General features: G+C 35.7%; 5 protein-coding genes and 1 non-coding gene across 12 annotated transcripts; 3 read left to right on the top strand and 3 right to left on the bottom strand.

The window, feature by feature from the left end:
* Positions 1–1,121: 1,121 nt before the first annotated feature.
* On the bottom strand, positions 1,122–4,211 carry LOC120253207 (probable sulfate transporter 3.5). The gene is made up of 12 exons (XM_039261533.1): positions 3,899–4,211; positions 3,608–3,815; positions 3,331–3,502; positions 3,149–3,214; positions 2,932–3,045; positions 2,723–2,839; positions 2,482–2,608; positions 2,076–2,362; positions 1,766–1,956; positions 1,587–1,669; positions 1,369–1,445; positions 1,122–1,286 (listed from the first exon to the last, which is right to left on the bottom strand). The coding sequence occupies exons 1-12, from the start codon at positions 4,209–4,211 to the stop codon at positions 1,122–1,124; spliced, it is 1,920 nt and encodes a 639-aa protein (XP_039117467.1).
* Positions 4,212–5,183: 972 nt separating this feature from the next.
* LOC120253035 (protein SYS1 homolog) lies at positions 5,184–8,127 on the bottom strand. The gene is made up of 3 exons (XM_039261278.1): positions 7,694–8,127; positions 7,008–7,234; positions 5,184–5,608 (listed from the first exon to the last, which is right to left on the bottom strand). Exons 1-3 carry the CDS (start codon positions 7,915–7,917, stop codon positions 5,601–5,603), a joined length of 459 nt encoding a protein of 152 aa, XP_039117212.1. The 5' UTR covers positions 7,918–8,127; the 3' UTR covers positions 5,184–5,600.
* A 1,131-nt stretch (positions 8,128–9,258) lies between these two features.
* Positions 9,259–15,679, top strand: LOC120253231 (probable E3 ubiquitin-protein ligase RZFP34). Of its 5 annotated transcripts, none has more exons than XM_039261561.1 (12): positions 9,262–9,420; positions 11,075–11,336; positions 11,630–11,717; positions 12,043–12,105; positions 12,194–12,226; positions 13,073–13,150; positions 13,293–13,336; positions 13,474–13,514; positions 14,649–14,731; positions 14,851–14,942; positions 15,039–15,150; positions 15,250–15,679. In XM_039261561.1, the coding sequence occupies exons 2-12, from the start codon at positions 11,137–11,139 to the stop codon at positions 15,352–15,354; spliced, it is 939 nt and encodes a 312-aa protein (XP_039117495.1). In that variant the 5' UTR covers positions 9,262–9,420; positions 11,075–11,136; the 3' UTR covers positions 15,355–15,679. The 5 variants fall into 5 exon arrangements, 4 of the variants coding, with proteins under 4 accessions (XP_039117495.1, XP_039117494.1, XP_039117493.1 ...); XM_039261560.1 differs by having other exon boundaries at positions 9,262–9,476; XM_039261559.1 differs by having other exon boundaries at positions 9,263–9,476; positions 10,390–11,336.
* Positions 15,671–15,744, top strand: TRNAR-UCG. The gene has a single exon. It is a non-coding gene; the product is annotated as a tRNA-Arg (tRNA).
* Positions 15,745–16,277: 533 nt separating this feature from the next.
* Positions 16,278–19,324, top strand: LOC120253150 (trihelix transcription factor ASIL1). 2 transcript variants are annotated; one of them, XR_005534210.1, is made up of 3 exons: positions 16,278–17,510; positions 18,081–18,154; positions 19,029–19,324. XR_005534210.1 is itself a non-coding variant. In XM_039261453.1 (2 exons), exon 1 carries the CDS (start codon positions 16,421–16,423, stop codon positions 17,507–17,509), a length of 1,089 nt encoding a protein of 362 aa, XP_039117387.1. In that variant the 5' UTR covers positions 16,282–16,420; the 3' UTR covers position 17,510; positions 19,029–19,324. The 2 variants fall into 2 exon arrangements, 1 of the variants encoding a protein (XP_039117387.1); XM_039261453.1 differs by lacking the exon at positions 18,081–18,154 and having other exon boundaries at positions 16,282–17,510.
* On the bottom strand, positions 19,297–22,402 carry LOC120253149 (potassium channel KAT3). 2 transcript variants are annotated; one of them, XM_039261452.1, is made up of 13 exons: positions 22,228–22,402; positions 21,901–22,116; positions 21,624–21,785; positions 21,471–21,528; positions 21,071–21,388; positions 20,722–20,961; positions 20,556–20,654; positions 20,446–20,478; positions 20,155–20,340; positions 19,977–20,054; positions 19,819–19,894; positions 19,590–19,724; positions 19,297–19,518 (listed from the first exon to the last, which is right to left on the bottom strand). In XM_039261452.1, the coding sequence occupies exons 1-13, from the start codon at positions 22,389–22,391 to the stop codon at positions 19,415–19,417; spliced, it is 1,869 nt and encodes a 622-aa protein (XP_039117386.1). In that variant the 5' UTR covers positions 22,392–22,402; the 3' UTR covers positions 19,297–19,414. The 2 variants fall into 2 exon arrangements, 1 of the variants encoding a protein (XP_039117386.1); XR_005534209.1 differs by lacking the exons at positions 19,297–19,518; positions 19,590–19,724 and having other exon boundaries at positions 19,827–19,894; positions 19,977–20,071.
* Between the last annotated feature and the right edge of the window lie 283 nt (positions 22,403–22,685).

Genomic DNA, 22,685 nt, shown 5'->3' with positions numbered 1-22,685 from the left:
AGAAACGTAACACTTGACGCGTGGCAGTGTGGTATTGGATGAGTCGTGTTTCGTGGATTTCTATTGGTTGGAAGGACGTAGTGGGTTGCTAATATGGGGTGAGAATAAGATTGAAGATGAACTCGAACCCGAACTCGAATCCGGATCTGGATCCGAATCCGATCCGACAAGGCGCCCGGATCCGATTTGATTGAAATTCCAATGGACTTGGACTTGGTCGTCCACGTGTTTGGGAGACTGAACCAAGCCCATGTATAGAGATATATATATATTAAAAATGAATAAAAGTTATAAAACAGACTAAAATAAATATAATTCAAAAGATATTATTATAAAATAAAAAATAAACCAAATAACTCATGACCTAACGGTAATTAACCCTATGTAAAAAATAGAAATAAAATATTCAAATGTCTTAAATTTAAGACTTACTATAATGAGTTATTAGTTATTATGGGTGATGATCAATTTAGATCTATAAATTTTATTAAAAATAAAATAATAATAATAAAAAAGGCATGATTATATTAAAGCTATACAAATTAAAATGACACACAAAATAGCCATAACTAAACCAACCGAAAATAAAAAAATAAAAAAAAATATACAAGGATGAACTCAAAAAGATAAATAATAATTAAAAAAAACACCAACAATAATAAATGATATTTGAACATGCACCGTAATTGACAACGACAATAGATTTACCACACAAAGCTTATCCTTTATAAATTTTTTTTAAAAAAAAAATCATTGTAAATATATGGGCCATCCGGCCATACATGCAATATAGTACAGAAACCAAACCATTAAAGATAATGATTTTAAAAACATATGTTCAACCCCATAAGTTGACCAAAGCGGCGGCGAGGAATAGATTATGTTTTTTTGGGTTAGGAGGAGACCCGGGCTTTTCTATCTTTGGTGATTTTTCATTAATGCATGTGGTTTATCCACCTTTTTAAAAAAAATATTCAAAGTTCTTATCGGCTATAATTAATGAATCTTTTACATAACAACAACAATTTGTTGAATTTCTCAAAGCGCAATAAATAAATGGTAGAATACTTAAAAGAGAAAAATCATCACTAATGTTTTTCACACAAAATCAGTATAATTAATTATACTGCATCTTGTTGCTGCCTTCTGTGCTCCTGCAAAGCAAATTCACAGGCTTTAACTGCATCTTTTATTGTGAGAAAAATCCAATCTGCTCCAATTAAATCAATAATGTTCCCCGTAATTAACTTTTTAATGATCTCCAACCTCGGATTACACAGAACCATCTGCAAAACATTTTTTTTTTTAATATAAATCATCAAAATTTTCATACTAATTAAAAAAAAAAAGACGTTAAGTTTCATTTACCTTGGTTCCTCTTTTCTTCAGGTATTTATGAACTTCTTCAAGCATTCCAATGCCTGATTTGTCAATGGCGGTGGCTCCTGTATATATGAAATGAAATCAAATCAAATCAAATAAAGGTGGAAATCAACCTTAATTTAAATTCATAATTATGATATATAAAAGAGTAGCTAGGATCTCATTTCAAGGTTGAATCAGTGGCGTATATTATTTATACTTACCACCCATATCTAGTATAACGTAGTGTATATCGCCTTGGGTTTCACTGAAAGATCTCTCTTCATTTTGCACCCATCTTGTGATCCTGGTACAATAAGTACGTACCAGGAGATATATACTTAAAATTTAAGAAAACAAGAAAACCATATATAGATGCATGCATGTAAATGTTAAAAATTACCTCTCTCTAAGGTAGTTTGCACTGGCAAAATAAACAGGAGAGCCTACATTCAGAATTAGAATGCCAGGGATGGTAGATGCATCGGGATAATGCTCAATATCTCGATACATATTGGTTCCTTGTAACCTTCCAAGTTTGCAGGTTATCGGTCTGGCCACACATAAAAGAGCTCTGATTATTGACAAGCCAACCTACAGTGAAGATAGAGGTGATAATTAATTAAGTATATATATATCTAGTATATATAGACTGAATTGCAATGCAGCAGAAATTAATATATATATATATATATATATATATATATGCTTACTGAGATCATAAGGCCTTGGAGCATAGAGAGGAAGGCAACACCAAGAAAAGCAGCCATGCAAACACAAAAGTCAAACTTATCCACCTTGAAGAGATGCACCATCTCTTTAAACTCAAGAAGCCCAATCATGGCGACAATGATAATGGTAGCCAGAGCAACCAGAGGAGTGTACTTGAAGAGAGGAGCCAGGAACAACAGCACTAACATCATGCATATAGCTTGCACTATATTTGACATTGCAGTCTTGCTTCCGGCGTGGGAGTTTACCGCCGATTTGGAAAATGGGGCTGAATATATATATATATATATATCGAGAGAGAGAGAGAGAGAGAGAAAGAGTAAATATCAATGACCTGCATTAATAGTGTTTTAAATTATATACCAACGTACAAATTCAAGGCTTTACCTGTAGTAAGATAACAAGAAGTGAAAGAGCCAGCAATGTTCATCAAACCAAAAGCAATCATCTCTTTGTTACCATCAACGTGATGATTTTTCATTAAAGCAAGGCTCCTGCCAACTGCTATACCTTCCTGATAATTTAAATGACAGAAACCATAGAAAATCATACAAGTATAATTGTTTTGGATAAAATGAATAAATGAGAGATCTAATAAGACCAAACAGTAGTATAGTAATGTATTTACTGCTAGAGCAATGAATCCAGTTACTGAGCCAGCTTTAACTGCATACTGCAGGTAAGGAGGAGTGAAAACCAAGTTTCCAATGGAGATGGGATTGAGTCCTTTCTTCAATGGTCCTACCTGCAGCCCATAAATAGTTTGCAATATCATTAATTAACAATGATATTCTATTCGCAGCTAGGAAAGTAAAACATATATATATATATACTTACTATTGGGATTCCATGGGTCGCTCCATGCAAGAAAAAAGCCACTAAACCTCCCACTATCACCACCACTAAAGGAGAAATAGCTGAGACCCAGAACAGTCTGGGAACTTTGAATTTCTATCAACGTGAATGACAAATATTTAGTAACAGTAACCTATATATTCATCTATAAAAAAATAAAATAAAATAAAAAGAGAGAAGAAAAATAATTCTCACTTACCAAGTACCTAGTACCAAGTAAAAAGGCAAGGAAACAGATCCCCATAACAAAGCTTTGCCATTGCCACTGAAAAATTAAACAAGAAGAACAAGCAAAGCAAATTATCACTGAAAAACTTATTATATTTTCCTTTTTAAAAACTTTCAAGGAGGCTAATTAATAATTATAATGTGATAACCAACATCATCTCTGTATTCAAAGACAGCATGAAGAACTGAAATGACATCTGTTTTGGTGGTGAATCTCGTCATCCCAAGCATTCCTTTCAACTGCTGCATAATAATAAGGATCGCTGTGCCTCCCATGAATCCAGTAATTGTGGATCTTGACAAGAAGTCCACTACAAACCCTAATCTGAACACAATCTCAAATACAAACAGTTTAATTAACAATTCACAACGTGAAAGTCCCCAAAATGGATCAACCATATATATATATATATATATGATGTATATATACCTGAATACTCCTAGTGTCATTTGAATAATTCCTGTGAAAAAGGCGGCCGTCATGACGATGCCAATGTAAAGCTTCATGTCCTTCTCCGGCAAGATGACTTGCCGGATAATCGAATTCAGTAACAACGACGAGGCCGCCACCGTCCCAACAGCCAAGTTCTTCGAGCTACCAAAGATGGCATACACCAATGGCGGCACAAAGCTCGAATCTTTTCAATCAATCAACAGTTAATCGATTTAGAATACTTGGGATCCGAGATTAAAATCGAAGAAGAGATCGATTGAGACTCACAGAGGCCGATGATTGGGGGGATCTCGGCGAGGCGGGCATAGCTGATTCCCTGAGGAATGGCTAAGCTGGCGACGGTGATTCCGGCGAGCAAATCGTAGCGAAACTCGTTGAATGTATACCTTGGTCCCCATTCTAAGATGGGGACGAAGTACTTGAGAATTCTGTGAGCCTTGGTGCGTGGTGGAAGGTCTTGTAAATGGCGGAAAGGATCGTCGGGGATGAAGATCTCCTTCAATCTAGATCGGAGTGTGACTGCAAACGTCTGGGTTCCGGCGAAGTTCACCTCGTAGCGTACCTCCTCCGACGTGCTCATCGGTGTTAGGGTTTTGCCCCAAGATCGAGATGAGAAAGAGCAAGAGAAGAGAAAGACGAGAATGGTTGCTTCATCGTTATTACGTGTTATGTTTGTAGGGAAAATGAGGAAAGTAACAAATAGTCCCTCTCCAGTTCTCAATTATTTTAGAGTCCTTATATCTGGAGTATATCTCATCTTTGTTATGAATAATTTAATATTTTATAATTAGGAGGATGTTTGTGAATGGTTTATGTGCACGAGTGGAACTTTCGCCATGTGGGTCGATTTCAATGGCTCTATTATTTCCTTAAATATTGGAACTATCATTGAGAAACAAAACGGATGTTACGGGTTGGATAAGATGTAAAACGGTGCTTTGGATCCGGGTATGATGTTCAAAGTTTCAAACATTTGTATTAATTTTTCAAATTTATTATTATTTAAAATATATTTTAAATAATGTGTAGTTGAATATAATTTATTATTTTTTTTTCTTTACCTAGTGTTTCACCTCTGATGACCCGGGCTTTCTTTCTTGTTTGTCTGTCTTCTTTCTCTCCTTGTATGCTGTGCAATGAATAAATGATTTATCTTTTTTTAATAAATAAATAAAAATATATATAATTTATTAAAAATTATTAAAATGCATTAAATATAAAGAATAATTTTGAAAATAAAATATTTAATGTTTTATAATTTTTTAAAAAAAATAAGGACAGGTCAAAATAGTGGGAGGGTGTCGTAAAATAGTTTAACAGTATATAGTGATTTTTTTTAAAAAAAAATAGGGAATAATTCTTTATAACTGGATTTAGAAAAAAAAATAATTATTATTTGTATGATCAGTTATGTAATTTATATTTTACTTTATAAAACTGAAGGCCATATAACATTATAAACATTATATATTATTGTTCACTAACAAGGCTTTATGGATGCTAGTTAACAACTCACCTAGTTCTTTTTCATTATAGATACACATATCATACATGTCTAAATAAGGGATAAAAATATAAGTCAAATAATTAAACACTGTTATTGCGCATCGTACTCGTTTAATTGAACCTTAACACAACTCTCTTATTTGATGAGAGTGGACCAAGTCAGAAGTCACCCAACAAAGGTGCAAAATTTTCCTGGAGGCGATTGCATCAACTGCCACCTTTTAACATGTGAATAGAACTCATTCTCAATATGAAAACAGGACGGTCTTATTTTAATATACATTAAGAATTCCCGGCAAAAGAAGCACAGATCCACAGGAGCTGATAGCATTGATATATTTCTTCTAATTTGGAGGTTGAAAACCCTAAACAATTTGAAGAACATTTTCTTCTGATCCGGAACTGAATGCACTCCCACAGATTGTATGAGATGGAGATTTGGCAAACATGATAACATCTGCAGTCAAACATCTGCAAACAAAAATATGTATGACCAAAAAAATTTGGAGAACTTAGGGAGAAGACAGCAGACACTGAAATTCTAATGCAATTCCAATCCCTACAATAGAAGAATTGCCATTTTATTCACTTCCCAACTCAAAAGATCGAGGATTCAAATCCATGACTTGTCCATATTTCTCCAAATAAAATAAAATAAATCTAACGCAATGCATTAGCTCAAAAGGAACTCCCGACTTCTGTTTCAACTATATAAACAAAAAATAGATGGAGTTGGTGTTGTTCTCAGATTGTGCCAGACATCTGATAAAATCACAAACTGGTATCAACTTTTGAGCAGAGCATAAAAATTGGACTGCCAATGGGAAGTTAAATTACAAGCTCTGTGGTGAGGATGGATAACATCAGAGGTTGAGATTTGCCCTAAAAAGCAGATGGTAGGAAGTGGACATTAGTACTGCATGCTATCATAATTTTAAGGCATATGTATTTAGGGAATGACATGTATTTGGTTTTTCCTTGACCATAGGAGTCATTTTGTGAGGCTAATCGATGTTTTTCTAGTTTCTACATAAAGAGAAATGCTTGATTCACATGGCTAGTGTGATTGGAAATATTAGTAAGAAGCAGAAAGAAGCTTGAAGGGGAAACAGACCTGCACATGCATTGAGAAATATTACCCTTTAGTCTTCAACAGGGAAGGTTATGACTCATAACTGATGGGTTTTGAGAGAAATATTTGCTTGAAAATCACAACAAAGAAAAGAAGTACACCAGCCATGCCATGAGAAAAATGAAATGTTAAACTCAAACGTGTGTTTCCTTCTTTGCCATTTGAAAATCCCTCTTATTCTATTTATATCTAATATCTCCTTTGAAATATTTTGGATAAATTCAGAGCAGTGAAAAGGATCTGAAATGCAATATAACTAGTAAATACAGAGCATCAAAAAACAAGAAAACATATACAGCCCCATGTACTCCCACAAAGAAACAGTGCAAAGTAATCAGACCATATTGCTCCTCACAATGTAGGTGAATGAAATCCACCAAAAAGCTAGTGTTGTCTACTAGTTCAAGTGCCATATAATTTCATGAGTTGGACAGTTAACAGAGGATTAACTGAAATGCATGTTATCTCAATAAGCACATATCACAGATCCAGTTCATGATTTCCCTTTGCTTTGTAATATATGATGTTAGTTAAAAAATAAAATAAAAAAACAGAAATACAAGTAAAACAATTGACTCTGAATTTTATGAAGGAAAAAAAAGGTAAATAACAGAGCCAAAAGAGAAGAATAAATTAACATCGACTAAGACCAATTTGAGACGAGTCAGAAAGAATCTATGGCGTGTGCAAGAATCTTAGGTGAGGGATATAAGCCCCAGTGAGAAAAATACCACTTACTTGAACGTAGTCGTGACATGGGTATTTCACGCATTTCCCGTCTAATGCACAACCACTCTCCCAGCAATGACATCAATGCCAGTCCGGTACCATTTACAACCCACCATGTTACGGAGGCAGGCCATCCACCATATACAATGCAAATAAAGAGGTGGATGATGTAGAGTGTGGCAGAAAAATCCAAGCACTTTTTGGCTCGCTCATTCAGATAAAACATGTACACTGACCTGCTCAAACAATAAAATGAATATCAGAAAAATTAGCTTAACTGAGATGGCAAGTTTGATGCACAACATCAAAAGCAACTGGTTTTCATATCCATTTTAAATTACTATATTCAACCAAACATAAAAAAAAAAAAAGTAAAAGAAAAAAAATAAAAAGTAACTCATCTCAGACGCCACAAATCACAAAATAACAGTAAATTATCATCTTGTATAAACATTTAACTGACAACTGACAAGTGAATAAACAATGCATCATTACACCGAATATTAAAAAAAGCAAACTTTTCATTTCTTCTATCCAGCAATGCCAACAATCTGTGAAGATGATCTCGCAAGTGTAAATTCATACAAGCCAGTGAATCACAGAATAACAACAAATATATTAATATAATCATCTCCTAGGCGCCCGCAAGGATTACACAAACAAGTGAGTAAACAATGCGAAATAAAAAGAATTACCCGGCAAGAGAACTGAGAAGAAACGCGGCGATTGCGCACCATCCGGTAGCCGAGGAAGCAGTGAGAATTGAGAAATCAAACAAATACACCAGGCTCAAGCGAGAAACCCGGAAGCCAACGAAAATGAACATGAGGAATCCAAGGGTGAGATAATACAAGCACTGGAGACAGACGATCTGGGACAAGATGAGCCACGGATCCCACACAATAGATCCATAGAACATGGTTCCTCTTGTTAATCCCCCAAAATGACCATCCCACAGGAACCCTAGCTTTCTCCCCTTTCGATCTCTATTCCAAATGGGAGAGAAATTGAAGCCCTTCTCCCCATCACCATCGATCCAATCCAATGCTCTGAAATGGAAACCCTAGTCGTCGAAGAGGATGATATCGTTGCCGTCGTCCTCACAAGAAGAACTGGAAGCCCGAATAGCTTCGCGTAGTGGTTTTGTGGTGAAATTTATATATTTTAGATATATATACATTGAATAATTTTAAAATAATTTATTATAAAAAATATTTTAGTTCAATTATTTCCAATTTTCATAAAATTATATTTTTTAAAAATTATAAAAATTGAGTGAGAAGTGAGAACTACTTGTATTTCAGCTTCATTCATAATTTTTTGTTTTTTATTTTTTATTTTTTATAAAATTAATAAATCATAATTTATTAAAACAGAAATAATGAACAACAATTTAAGAAGAGTAGAGAGCTCAAAGCAACAAACAGACCAAAAAAATAGTTTAAGAGCAGAAAGAGCTCAAAACAACAATATAAAAATTTTTTATTTAAATTTTAGTAATTGAATGAGTGACAAATTTAAAATAATTAAAAATAAATAAATAAAAACTCTTATAGACAAATAAAAATAAATAATTATATTAAAAAAAAATTGGTGAACATTCTCCCAAACTATCTACTTTATCTTGTAATCTTGGAGAGCTGGGCTTTGGCAAATTTCAATGACACAGCTAAATAATTTTACTAATGCGGTTAGTTTTACGTATTTTGATTTACGCTAGGCTCTAATTTTTATTTTTATTTTTAAATTTTTTTTATAACTCTGTTTCAGTGTTTTGTCTTAATCAATATAATTTATTATAAAAAAAAAACTTGCAACCTTCAATTCAACTCAGCACTCATCCATACGGAATGATTAATCCAATAAAAAAACCAAAGTGCTAATCCGGAATAATCATTTCATTCCCCACCACAAACTAGTTAGTGAGTTAGTGTGCACAACACTAAAACCAAAAAATTATTATTATTATTATTATTTATTAAAAAAAACTATTGAAAAATCTAAAAATAAAAAAAAGCTTGTAAGCCAGGAAATGCCACGTAGGCCAAATCAAGTACTCAGCCAATCGGGAAGTCCCACGTGTCCACATAAGCCGGGCTAGTCCGACACGCATGCACCATCCATCCTTGTCCGGCGAGCCACGTCATCACCTAAAAAGATTTTTTTTCTTTTCTAACAAAACGACAAAAATTGCCTCATGTGACGAGCAAACGTCCAAAGGCCACGTCTTTCCACCGGCCTCGAACTCTCTCGAAGTTGTCGGTCATTTTCTCCGCCCCAAATTCGTCTTCATCCACTCATCTTCTTCGATCTATAAATCGTCGCTGACGAAGTTGGAGTCGGCGAAGTTCATCGGAATCCTTGTGCTCGTGATCGGCCATTCCGCTTGATTTTAAGGAGTTTGATCTCGTTTTTGCTATTCGTATACATCTTTTCCTGAATTAGCTCTTCGATTTCCTCTAATTTCATTTAGTTTAGGTAATGCGTGAGATCCCTTGATCGTTTTTAATTTTTCCTAAGAATAATATCTGCTTGATTTTCTTCTATTTTGATTGTTTGAGTGGTTGAGATGTTGAGCTTCTTGGAAGGAATTAGAGGTTTTGATAATTATACTGATGTTTTTTATTTTGTTTGCTATTTGTTTTATGCCTGTGGATGAGCTTCGATTTTGTGTATTGTTTTGAAAATTTGCTTGCAATATTTGGGAATTTTAGTGTCATTAGTTGATTTGCTCAGTTTTATTTGTAAATTTGATGAGAAGATGTGCTCTGTGAACTTGTTTAGCTAGGATTGCACAGTGTGACCTGGGAATTGTATTGGCATCTTGAAACCGATTGTATTGTCAAGAACTTCATGAGTGATTGTTATTGTTATTGTTATTGATGATTGTATTTGGGTACACCAGTGAACTGTTCTGATGCTATGCTTGTTCTAGATAGCAGTTGATAATGACAATAGATTGGATTATTCCATTTGTTTTGACACTGTGTGTCATAAGTCCTATGCTGACAGACCTTTTAACCTGCTGAGGAAAATTTTAACTTCCCTTCAGTGCTGAACAATTCTCTGTATTCCTAAATAGTACAAATTCATTTATTTTCTTAATGAAAATTTAAGACTTTAAACAAGCCTTATATTCAGTTTTCTGCAACTCAAAAACTTCAGTGAGTGGCAATTTTTAAAATAGAATTAGCATCAGAATTGAAGGCACTTTTCCCATTTTGCTCAACTGCATTAGTCACGTTCAGCCATTTGTTGGCTTGTATATTTTTCTTTATCAAATGATATGCTTTCTTGTGTCTCGTGTACCTTGTGTTATGAGATCATGCAGCTGAAACAAACATCTCAACAAGTATGCCTTGTGCTACTACCACTTTGTTCGTCTTTTAAGGCGAAGGAAGGTAGGAAGCAGAATCTCGCTTGCAGGTTTGCCAGTTAAGACATGTTGGCAGGGAGCATGGTTGTGGCAATTGATTTGCTAGTTAGTTTTAGTTGGGTAGGTTTCCTGGTATATAACAGAGTCAGAGGAACATTCCCCTGTAGTAGAAAAGAACATAAAATGAAGCTAGATATCGATGATAACTTCTTGTAGCTGGTGCAAGTGAGACAATATCCATTCAATGTCAGAAAATTCTCATTGGATGGGAAGAAGTGATAGCGACCAAGGTAGGCCTACCAAAAGGTCCTATCTTCTTGGGATCATCAGATGACGGAAGTAACCCAACGTCTCATCCCTTTCTTTTCTCAATTTTTCATTTTTTAGGAATTGATGTTGTGGTGTGTTGTTCTTACCAGAATCTATGGCGCATCTGTTCCTGAGGCACACTTTTATTCAAATTCAAGCGATCAGATATTGTTTGGTCACTATTCACAGCAGGAGACGGATGAATTATTTTATGCAGGATAGTTTATGTCTCATGGAGTTCTTATTGCTCCGCCTTTGATGAATTTGGAGCAGCCCAACATTACTTGGATTTTGTGCTTGGAATCTCAACAAGCAATTTACTGCAGTGTTATAAGCTGGTTTGATCCGGCATAAATGATTTCTACATCGTTGGATGCCTTCATGTCTGCAGGTTTGCCAGCTCTTTCAGGTGCTTTGCGATAGGTATTTGGGCAGAGAAACATTGGTCAAGAGATGGGACTCTCAATCGATCTCTGTGGGACTCATGATTCTGGGGAGCCCAAACAGATGCATTATCCAGATGAACAAGAAAATGATATGAAGTTGGTCACAGAGTCCTCCTTGCCATCTGATCAACTGTGCTTCTCTTCTGAAGAAAATGAATGTGATACAAATGGCAACTCAAATGAGGAAAGAGGTCTAATGGAATATGGGTATGTTGGTGTTGTTGTTTTTTGTTATTATTATTGTCATTGTTATTTTCATTTTATTTCTTTATTTTCCATTCGGCCTTGCTTTTGTGGTTGTTCTCTGAGTATAACTCAGTGTTCTATTCCAAGTCCTGGATAAATAGCCTGGAAGACTGGATTTTAAGATTAATAAAATTGTTATACTAACTGACTAGGTGAAATCAATTCCGGTGCAAGCCAGTATGTTTTAAACTTGATAGCTTGTCAATTTTGTGAATGGTCGTCATTCGACTGATTTTCATTTTGAATTTTAACAGATGTCCACACTATAGAAGAAGATGCCACATTCGAGCTCCTTGCTGCAATCAAATTTTTGATTGTCGACATTGTCATAATGAGGCAATGGTTAGTCTATTTCCATCTCATTCCAGTTTATGAAAACAATAACAGTTTTATTTACTTTGATGGAAATAATGCCTATGCAACTTTATTGCATTTCTGCATGGCCAATAAATTTTATTGGCAGATCCTTATATGTGTTTCTACTGATACTGGATCCATGTCTAATTTCAGAGCTTCTAATGTGCATGCTATCTGGTAGAATTTAGTCATTTTTACCTTTGACGTGCATTTCTACTCCTTTTTCAATCATCCTAATCTTGTAATCAAACAAAAGACAATCTATTCTTCACTGCTACATTAAAACTAACAAGGCCATTGATTTGCTTAGCAGAATTCAATTAATGTTGACAAAGTGCATCGGCATGACCTTCCACGCCATCAAGTGCAGCAGGCAAGATCTGTTACTTATATATTCAGTTATTGACATGTATTCTTATGCTTAAATTTGCCTTTTTCATGATTTGCTCTGTCTATTTCAGGTGATTTGTTCGCTTTGTGGCACCCAACAAGAGGTTGGTATTAAACTACATCACGTGTTGTCCCAACATTTTCTTTAACTTGTAATTTCTAGTGTGCGTTTGTTTTTCTAGTTTGTTCTTTTGTTTCTCGACTTGGTTTCTTTGTTCTGCTTGTGTTATTCCTGGACCTTTTATTCTCTGTTTCTTTTCAATAAAATCAGCTTTTAACACTTTTATCAAAAAGAACAGGAGTTCTGTGCTTCTGATCAGAATTGTTTATGGCAGCGCACGGTGGGTTTAGTTTGCTTTGCATGATTGTCATTTGATCTCCTTTATTCAATTTTCCTCTCTATTATTTGAATATTGGTCTCTGTTGGTAATGTATGGCTCACCCACCCTTGATATTTAGGTCAGATTTGCTAGTTATGGTGTCAAGATCATCTTAGATGGCATTAGCTCAGAGACCTTCAGGCAGCTAATTCCTCTCTTTCTTTACTTTTTGTATACTTAATTATTTGCTATGTGCACACATCACTGTTGTGAGGTGTTCACTTACTTTGAAGTGATTGTCTATGCCAACATTTAGTTTCTGACCTTAATATTTTGCCAACTATCCTTGGAGAGATGTGATACTACTAGCCACCGGATTAACTGATATGAGAGACAATAGAACGTACTTGAAATGGCCTCTTTGTACTTTTCCTATACACTATTCTAAAATTAGTTGCAGTTATCAAAGAAAATATTAGACTTTTATTTTTGAATCCAAATACTATGCAAGTAAATATCAGTAGCATGACTGGTTGTGACCATAAGTCTTGACTAGTCTTTTGCACAACTGATTCTATCGTCTGTTTAGATTCTTATGTCATTTTTTGGGTTGAAATTGCTACCCAACAGGTCCGCCAGGTGTGCATTAATTGCGGTGTATGCATGGGAAAATACTTCTGTGCAACATGCAAGTTGTTCGATGATGATGTGAGTTGATTTCCCTCCTTTGCAAGCTTATGTTCATATCCTTTTGCAATCCACAACTTCTATTTCTGGCATTTGTACAGATTATTAGAATGTTTTTTTATTTTCTTTTGTACTAAAAAGAATATCTATTTGCTACTTTCAGACCTCAAAGCAGCAGTATCACTGCAATGGTTGCGGAATCTGCAGGTTTGAACTTTGATTGTTTACTTATCTTATTTGTAGTAATTTCAGTTGGTAGTTTTTTTCCCGATTATTTAGGAAGTGAAATGTATCTAAACTCTGACGGGGAGTCTTTTTTCTTTCCTTTTTATTTTTTTTAACAGAATAGGTGGCAGGGAGAACTTCTTTCATTGCTTCAGATGCGGTAATGCCCTGAATTTGTGATTCTATTTGAGTGCTTTCTGTTATGATTTTACATGCTCTATGCTAGTAATGCTGTTAAGGTTTGGTATGCTTTCTGATCAAATCACTTCTTTTCCTCAACTAACTATTTCCCTTCAAACCCTAGTTTTTGTTTCGGGTAGGAATTCTATCTTGTATAATGCTATATCTGACCTTGTCCAATCTGTTATGATCAGGTAGATGTTTAAATTGATTTCATGATTTTTTTTTTCCATTAATATACCCATTACATTTTGATTGTAGAATGACAATTTAAAAGTCAAGATATCTGATTATATTCTTTTAGCGGCAGTGTCCGCATTTTTTAACCCTAAGAGCTACCAAGTAGCTAGATACATAAGAAAGAGAAACAGGCTAAGAAGAGATGCAACGACTTAGAAATTAAAACCCATCCCTTTGCTGGCTTCTAGTAGCCATCGAGGAAGATATAATCATTTGAAGGATCCTTTTAAGTATAGGGATGATTGAGGGCTACTTCTACCAGAAACAGCAAAGTGATCTGCAAGTAATTATCTTATCTGCAAATAGATTCAGGTTTCACTCCAAGGGACCTGCTCAAAAGGCTGTCCATGCATCTAACCACCTCTGTGTATCCCCAAGTAGTTTGATCATCATAATGTTGAACCACATCAACTAAGCTGGTACAGTCACAGAACATTCTATCCATCTTCAACTCCGCTCCTGTCATTGCATCAAATGCAAACCCCATAGCAGCAGTCACTACTTGCACAGTTCACTCAGTATTGCACCTCCGAATTCTATAAGCTGCCAATATGCTATGTGAATATGACTAATGTTAGAACATTTATTTTTGATGTGTGTTCATTGCGAGACATGCCGTCTGGATGACTGCTGCATGATATATTTGTTTCTTGCAATCAAAATATTTTGGTTCACAGAAGTTTTGAGCAGATGATCAAGACTTGTATTGTTGTATTTAGGATTTAATAGGAGGCCTCTTTACAATTGAAATACTGATCCACTGCATGATCTTTTTGGGAGCTCTGCTTCTTATCACGTTGTTTTTATTCTCCAAGAAGGTTTATTTACACATTGTAGGTTGGTGCTAACCTCTTCTTTTGTCATCAAATTTTAGGATGTTGCTACTCAGTGCTATTGAAGAATAGTCATGCTTGTGTTGAAGGAGCGATGCATCATGATTGTCCAGTTTGCTTTGAGGTGAGACCTTATTTTTCACGTTCATTCTTTCTATAAATGCAAAGCTATAATTTTAGAAGCATAAAACAAGCCTTCTTCTCAATACCAAGATCCATTAATTAATATCTTATTTTCTACAGTATCTCTTTGAATCCACCAATGATGTGAGTGTCTTGCCATGTGGCCACACTATTCACGTGAAGTGTTTGAAAGAAATGCAGCAGCATTTCCAGTAAGTTTCTCCCTCATTTGCTGTTACACGTTCCTCTCTCATCCCTGAAAACCTATACATACATTTTTACCAAATAATAACAAGAACTTATTCTAGATATGCATGCCCTCTTTGCTCCAAGTCTGTCTGCGACATGTCAAAAGTATGGGAGAAACTAGACATTGAAATCGCAGCCACACCAATGCCTGAACTATACCAAAACAAAATGGTCAGTGTTTACCATACGCCCCCTGCCAACCATGTTCACCTTTTTACCATTTTCAATTGTCATGCACGGACATTGCCTAATTTTCAGGCATATATGCAGGTTCGAATACTGTGCAATGACTGTGCCACGGTTTCAGAAGTCCAGTTTCATGTGGTTGCCCAGAAATGCCTGAATTGCAGATCATACAATACTCGCCAGATGTAGAGTCATTTCTACTTTTCTACCATCAGGCCAGTCTTTCCAGACAGCAAGAGGACCACCACATCTCTGCCCTTGCCCAAAGTGATCACTCTTTAACTTTTATGAGGAAAATATTTATCAGTCTTGTGGTCATTGTGCATTTTGCAATGGAATATTCTCATTCACACTGGGCTCCTTCATAAAATTTGTTCAGTGTTCATCTATGTTATAAGGCTTGCCATGATGAATGGTCATGTTATAAGTTGATGATAAAAGTGTTGAGGCTTGCAATTGTGGTGTATTGATATGTTCTTCTATGAGGATTTAATATAACAGTTGTGACCGCATAGCGCAGTGGATTAGCGCGTTTGACTTCGGATCAAAAGGTCGTGGGTTCGACTCCCACTGTGGTCGACCTGGTTAACTTTTAAATGATAATGTTGTATTATTGAAAGGACATTTTGCTAACCAACTTGATATTGAATTTTTTTTTTTAACTAATTATCTACACAGTATAAACAAGTCTGGCGAAAATTAGATATTTAAAGAAATAAAAATAACTTTTTTATATACTTAAAATTGATTTCTACCAGAAATTTATAAGATAAAATTTACATAGATTTTTTAATGGAGAAACAACAAAAATAAAATAGTTTTTATATAATCTTAAATGATATATTAATAATTTTCACTATTTTGAAAGTTCTTATCAGCCGTCGTACACCCTGAAACTGTATTGTACCAACCTTCATAATATTTGTAAAATATAATTTAATATATTTTCTGCATGAGGAGAAAAATAAAAAAAAAGTAAATGTAACCTTTTTAATTATAAAATATCATCTGTTCAAAATACCATCCATTTTCAATATTTAAATACAATTTTTCTATTGGAGGAAAAAGCGGGAAGAAAATTATACAGAATAAAAAGAGTTACTCGCCGGGTCGGACGAGTTACGGGGACCGAGTCACCCATCCCTGATCGCCATCATCGCATCCCCAAAACCGGAATTCTCGAAGCCACACGATCAGAGCCAGAGAGACGCGTCTAGGGTTTGCCCCTCTTCTCGATCGCCTCCTTCGCTCCGCCATGGACGACACCGAGGACGACGCCAGGTACCCTCCCAACCCTCGTCGCTCCTTTCCCCCCTCCTCCCACCGGCCCAAAATCCCCTTCCGCAATCCCCCCTCTCCCCCTCCCGCCGCCTACGACGATGACGAACCCGATCGAGCCATCGAAGACTCCGAATCCGATTCCGACGGTGATCGCGGATACCGTCGGATGCGCGGCGACGACGAGGATAGCTCCTCGTCGGAGAGCCGTGGAAAGCGTCGCAGGCTCGATAAGCTTGCTTTAGGTTTCGAATTTGCCCCCCGAGCTGCCGCTGCGGCAGCAGCCGCCCGACCACCGCCGCCCCCTCCGGCGAGGAATTCACCGGCAGATTGGTCAGAGGAATCAACGTTTGCCCTGCTTGATGCATGGGGAGAGCTTTACGTCCAGAACGGCCGGAAAAGCCTTCGTTCCGAGGAGTGGAGCGAGGTTGCGAAGAAGGTCTCGCAGTCCTCGAGGACCGCCCGATCCGACACCCAGTGCCGCAATCGGGTGGATACCTTGAAGAAGAAGTACAAGAAGGAGAAGGCCAGCATGGCGGAATCGATGAATCCCAATAGTAAATGGGTTTATTTCAAAAAGATGGACTTTTTGATGTCGGCGCCTTCGCCACCTCCCCCTCTTCCGCCCCAGCTGCAGCCGCAGCCTTCCTGGCAGCCACCGGCGCCACCCAGGCCGAGTCCTTATCTCAACCGATCTAATGGGCGGGATGAAATGAGGGATAGCCCTGGTGAGACTGGGACGGACAACGATGAGGACGATGATGACGACTCTGATGGGCTTCCGCCAAAGATGACAAAGGGTTTGGGTGTTCCAGGGCCCGCTTCGTTTAGGATGCTCGCAGACTCCATTAAGAGGTTTGGAGAGATTTATGAGAGGATGGAGAATAATAAGCGGCAGCAGCTGGCAGAATTGGACCGAATGAGGAAGGAGTTTCAGAGGGATTTGGAGATCCATAAAAGGCAGATTTTGGAGAGAGCACAGGTGGAGCTCGCAAAGCTCAGGCAAACTGAGGAGGAAGAAGAAGATGAGGAGGATGAAGAGGATATCGATGCTTCTGCTCGATGAGGTTGCTCAACTTTCCTTTCCTTTTTGTTCCTTTATAGATTTGTTTCTGTTTTTCGTTCTTGTGTTGCCATTGTTAACTGTCATGTATCTTAGAAACTTATAATTGATCTAATATTCTCGCAATCTATATAAGAACTGGATAAAGTCGATGTCTTTTTGTTGCCATTTTAATGCATGAGAATTGCAGTTGATATATGATGAGCAATAGTGATTACTATGATGCTAATGGAATTTGTTGATCTACTTATTCCTTTGTTGGTATTTCTTTCTTTTTCTAGACAAATTGTCTTCTTTGATGGACTGGTATGAGCTTTGTTAGCCTTGACTGTCCAGTGTTGTAGTTGCTAAAATTGCTCGTATCATGGAAGAATCCATCTTTAGTTCTAGTGCAACTTCAAAAGTTGTGCGGGTGCTAATTTTAGTTTACTTCGAGAATGTGACGGATGTTGTTTGTGACTCTTTTTTAGTTAACATATTTTAAATAAAACTAACCTAATAGGTTGGTCGATGCTTCAAACAAGTCCTCTGCTTCTTTTGCTAATTGGCCTTCTGCTGGATTGCCTTGTAACAGCCTGTCCCTTGCATCTTTTATGTTAAATCAATCAGTTCTGTATTCATGGAGATTGCGCACTCAAGGAATGTAAGGTAGTTCTTTCTATCATGGGTCGAACTTATGTAACTATTTTGGAATCTTGAGCATTATTATAGGCATGCCTCCATTAAAGCGCATATAAGCATATAACTATAGAAAGCCTTCAAGATTTATCTTTACAGTTGTGCTTTGTGCTTTGTGATATATATATATATATTTTTTTTTTTTTTTGTGGACATAGCTAGATCACATTGAAGCCAGGGTTCTGTTTGAGTTCTTCAATATCATACCTTTTGCTTTTTTCCATCAATCTTAAATCTCTTTTGTTTTACTGTTGGACAAGTGCATGCTTCTTCTTCTCGAGTTATGTTACCAGTGATCTACACTCTTTACACTCGAAAGTAACCTTGTTAAGCTCTGGGGAGATCTTAAATTGTATGACTGTCTTCCTCCCTCTTTTGAATAGTTTACACTTTATTTATGGTGGTGCTGTCATTTGGACCTTTTAAACTTCAAGAAAATGACGACTTCACAAGGTTGTGTAGTGAGTTTTTAGAAATAAATGTTTTGGAAGAACTTCCAAGTACATCTTAATTTATTTAGATGAATTTTTCAGGCAGGCATTCGATGCAAATGTGTGTCCATAAATATGTACAGCATGACCAAAGTAATTTATTATGTGTGCTTATTGAAACAAATTTAAACTAGATGATATGCATAATCTTTTTTATATTTACTTTAGCCATTTAACAGGTGCATGCAACGTTCGCTTGAATGCTTATATTGATTACCCCAAAATTGTGATTGGTGTAGCAGTACTATCAGCAAGTATTTTCTTACTTTAGGGTTTCTTTCATTCAGGTATTACAACTTCAATCTTATTTGTTTGCCTCAAAAATTGTAATCCATTCTATTTTTCACATGCAGAATCCCGGCGGTGAGTCAAGGACAATGAGAAGGTTGGCCATCTGAGTGCTGTGTTTGTCACATAAATAGTTCGTGTTAGAAACCTTTGTTCAAATGTTGTATAATCTACCTAGGCAGAGTTGTGATGCAGGCACATAAATACGTCTGCCCTTTAATATCTCTAATGCTATTGGCTATTTCGCCCACTGTTAGAGAAATGTAGTTTTATTGTATTTTTCCCTTGAAGACATGAACAAGATGCTGGTGTTCGCAATCCAGACATTCTATGTTAAAACAAATAATTCTTATTCTGCCCATGTATGCCGGTACATATCCTTGAATTCTAGATATACTTTTAAGTTTCTTGGTTTTATTATACAGGTTGCTGTGTATTTTCTTCAACATTGTTAATGAAAATACAAGTGATCATCATCTCTCAAAGTTTCCAGGTCTTCAACCTCTGCACCATCAGCCATCAAGATTTTGGTTGCTGGTTTCCCAAAACTTTTCTCTGTGTTCACAAAATTCATACACTTCATTTGTATACTTTGCAGTTTAAATGTATAATGGAAATTTTATTACCAGCCAAATTAAGAAGATCTCCAAATGAATCAGGTAAATGTACTAGTTTTCCTGAAATTTGTCCTGGACCATGAATGATCACTCTCTTGAGAAGATTATTTGAAAATGAAGCAGGAGAAATAGTTCTTGCCAAACCTGATAATAGATTCGCATTGATTAATGTAATAATTATCTGCATGAATTATATAACAATATGCTCCAATGAGTATTGTGTATATAAAGTCTGAACCTTCTGTTTGGGCATCACCATTCATGTTTGGATTTATTGCCTCATGTTCTTCTGCTTCTCCAGGTTCTTTATGATTCTGATTAGACAATCATATTACTAATTAACTCAAGTGTTCACAGACATCAAGATACAAAAATAATATTAATAATAATAATTACCATGTTATTCATGTCTTCCAGCAATTCTGCAACAAATGGTATTTCTTCAAGAATTTCTTCTTTCAGACCTTTGAGAAACTGCAAATCAAAACCTTCTACATTATTAATCTTTGATCAGCATTTGTTCAATTAATTATATATATATATATATATATTGAGAAATTAGCACAAGAAGAACCTGAACAAAATTGGAGACAATAGTTTGGCCATCTGTAATGCTAGGTTGAACAATTTGAGTGAAATGCCGATGACTGATTCTCACAACCTGAGAAAGCCTCTTTGTACGTACTGTGAAAGGCTGTGGGATGTTGAAAATCACCCCAATTTCTCCAGCCATGTCTGCAGCTCCTAATTTTGACAGAAACTGCATGCATTTTTAATTAATTCTCCTAATTAATATATGTTTCCCCAAAAGAACTTTCAGATAACTTATTATTTATAAATAAAAAAAGAAAAACCCAATTCATACCTTTTCTGTTCCATTTTTGTACGTGATCACATCCTGCCAGAAAAAATAATAATAATAATTATAGCAACACTCATTGAGACATGAACAGTTATAAATTGCATGAAAATTACCACTTCTCCGGATACAATGATATAAAAATCTGTTGGAATTTCATTCTGTAAGATGATTTCCACTTTTGGTGGAAAATACTCAGCTTTCATTTCAGATACCTGTTCAATTAATTAATTGAGTATGAAAACATTTGTATATAAAATCTATGTTTGTTTGCATTTTTACCAGCTGAATAATGAAATCATGAGAGACTTCTCTGAAAAGATAGGCTAATTCAACAGTCCTCTGAAAGAGATGTTGTGCAATGCTTGATCTTATAGCTTTTGGCAAGTCTGCAAGCACTTGATCCTGCTGCAACTCCACTGTCTTGAACTTGAGCTGAAAATGAGCCATCATCTGTTCTTTTATGCCTTCTGGAAGACGGTTTTTGCTTGAATACCTCGAAGCCTCATGAATGGTATCCCTCTGCAATACATTATATATATATATATATATATATATATGATCTCTATATAAACACACCAAAATTAAACAATTCTAAAAGCAAATTAAACAAGATCAATTAATTAATTACCATGATGAATGTCCTTGTAGCCCCATGAACAATGAGGTTAGTCATGTTGCCAATGAGGTAAGAAGTCAGACCAATGTTAAACAGCATGAAGAAGATATTGAACAATTTCTCATAGTTGTTCTCTGCATGTAGATCCCCGTAACCGACTGTGGTCAATGTCGTTATCGACCAATACATCGCATAAGTGTATCCCAGCCAAATGCTTCTATCTTCAAAGTCTGCTACCTGACTTCCTATCCATGTCTGCTTCTTGATCTTGTAGTGCACTGCTATCCAGTAATACATACATCCAGCTGAATGCACTGCAAATAGTGTCACCTGCATTGCTTTTCAATCAATTAATTAATTTTCACTAATCATGTGTTACAACTTGCAATTTCTCTATAAATCATTCACTTACACAGATAAGCTTCAAATATCTTGTCCAAAAGTAACTGAATCTAATGTCTTTCTCTAGCCTGCAGTAGTACATATAATAACCTTGAATTTATATATGTCTTCAGTTATGTTAAAATTAATGAAACAGTAAAATTAAATGCTTATAAATATATACCTGGAAAAAAGATCGCTAACACGTCTGAGACGCCATAATCTGAGAAGGTTAATGAATCCAAAGATAGAACCTCCATTTGATTTCCCTGTTACAATTCTATATATGATCTGGAAAGGAACAGTTGATGCTACGTCCATTACAAACCATGGCCTTGTCAGATACCTGATCATCATCATCATCATAATTACACTTACATAAAAATCAAGGATTAATTAAAAATAAACATTATATATAAGTCTATATATATATATATGTATATGTATATGAACGTGCATGCCTTGTAGCAATCTTCTTATGATCATCAACAAGAAGGTAACTAGAGCTATCAAGGTAAGCTACGAAGAACGTGACGATGATGTCGATGACGAAGAATGCATCGATTATCAGATCAATAACTAGTAGAGGTCCAAACTCAACTTTTTCAAAGGCTAACTCAAATGGAGATGCCCATGCAGAGTATATCACAAGCACAACTAAAAACACTTGCCACCACCTGCACCACCATCATCAAATATATGGTTGAGACTTGAGAGTACCAAAATGATATTAATTTCATCCATTAATCATATACAAACGTTTATATGATTTATATTTTTTTAATTACCTGTATCTACGATCATATGGTGCGATGATGTATTTCTTAAGACGAGGATAAGAATCATCAATGGTTATTCCTAAAGTTGGCAAGAGACTACTGGAAACAGTAGCAAAGTTTCTTATCTGATCACCACTTGAAGCTCGCCGAACCAGTAATTGATCACCAGCCATTTGAACTGCTTCTGAATTAGTTAATTTTGATGTCCTATATTTTGATAATGAAACAATAATTAATATAGATTAATTTGGATAAGTGATTAGATTAGAATACTAACTGCTAGTTTTTGTTTAAGTGCGCTAATTGTTTTTAACTCAATAATTGAGCCAAAAGTCTTCTTGAATGTTGACTTCGTCCTTTTGTTCTTGTGTGTATATATCTCATTCAGTATATATATATATATTAGTTATTAGTCTAAGAAATTATCTCATCTGCCGACAAATTATTATTAATTGTTTGTTTAAATA

This window comes from Dioscorea cayenensis, chromosome 26 (assembly GCF_009730915.1).
Source record: "Dioscorea cayenensis subsp. rotundata cultivar TDr96_F1 chromosome 26, TDr96_F1_v2_PseudoChromosome.rev07_lg8_w22 25.fasta, whole genome shotgun sequence".
Lineage (NCBI taxonomy): Eukaryota > Viridiplantae > Streptophyta > Magnoliopsida > Dioscoreales > Dioscoreaceae > Dioscorea > Dioscorea cayenensis.
This window is presented reverse-complemented; position numbering and strand designations above follow the sequence as displayed.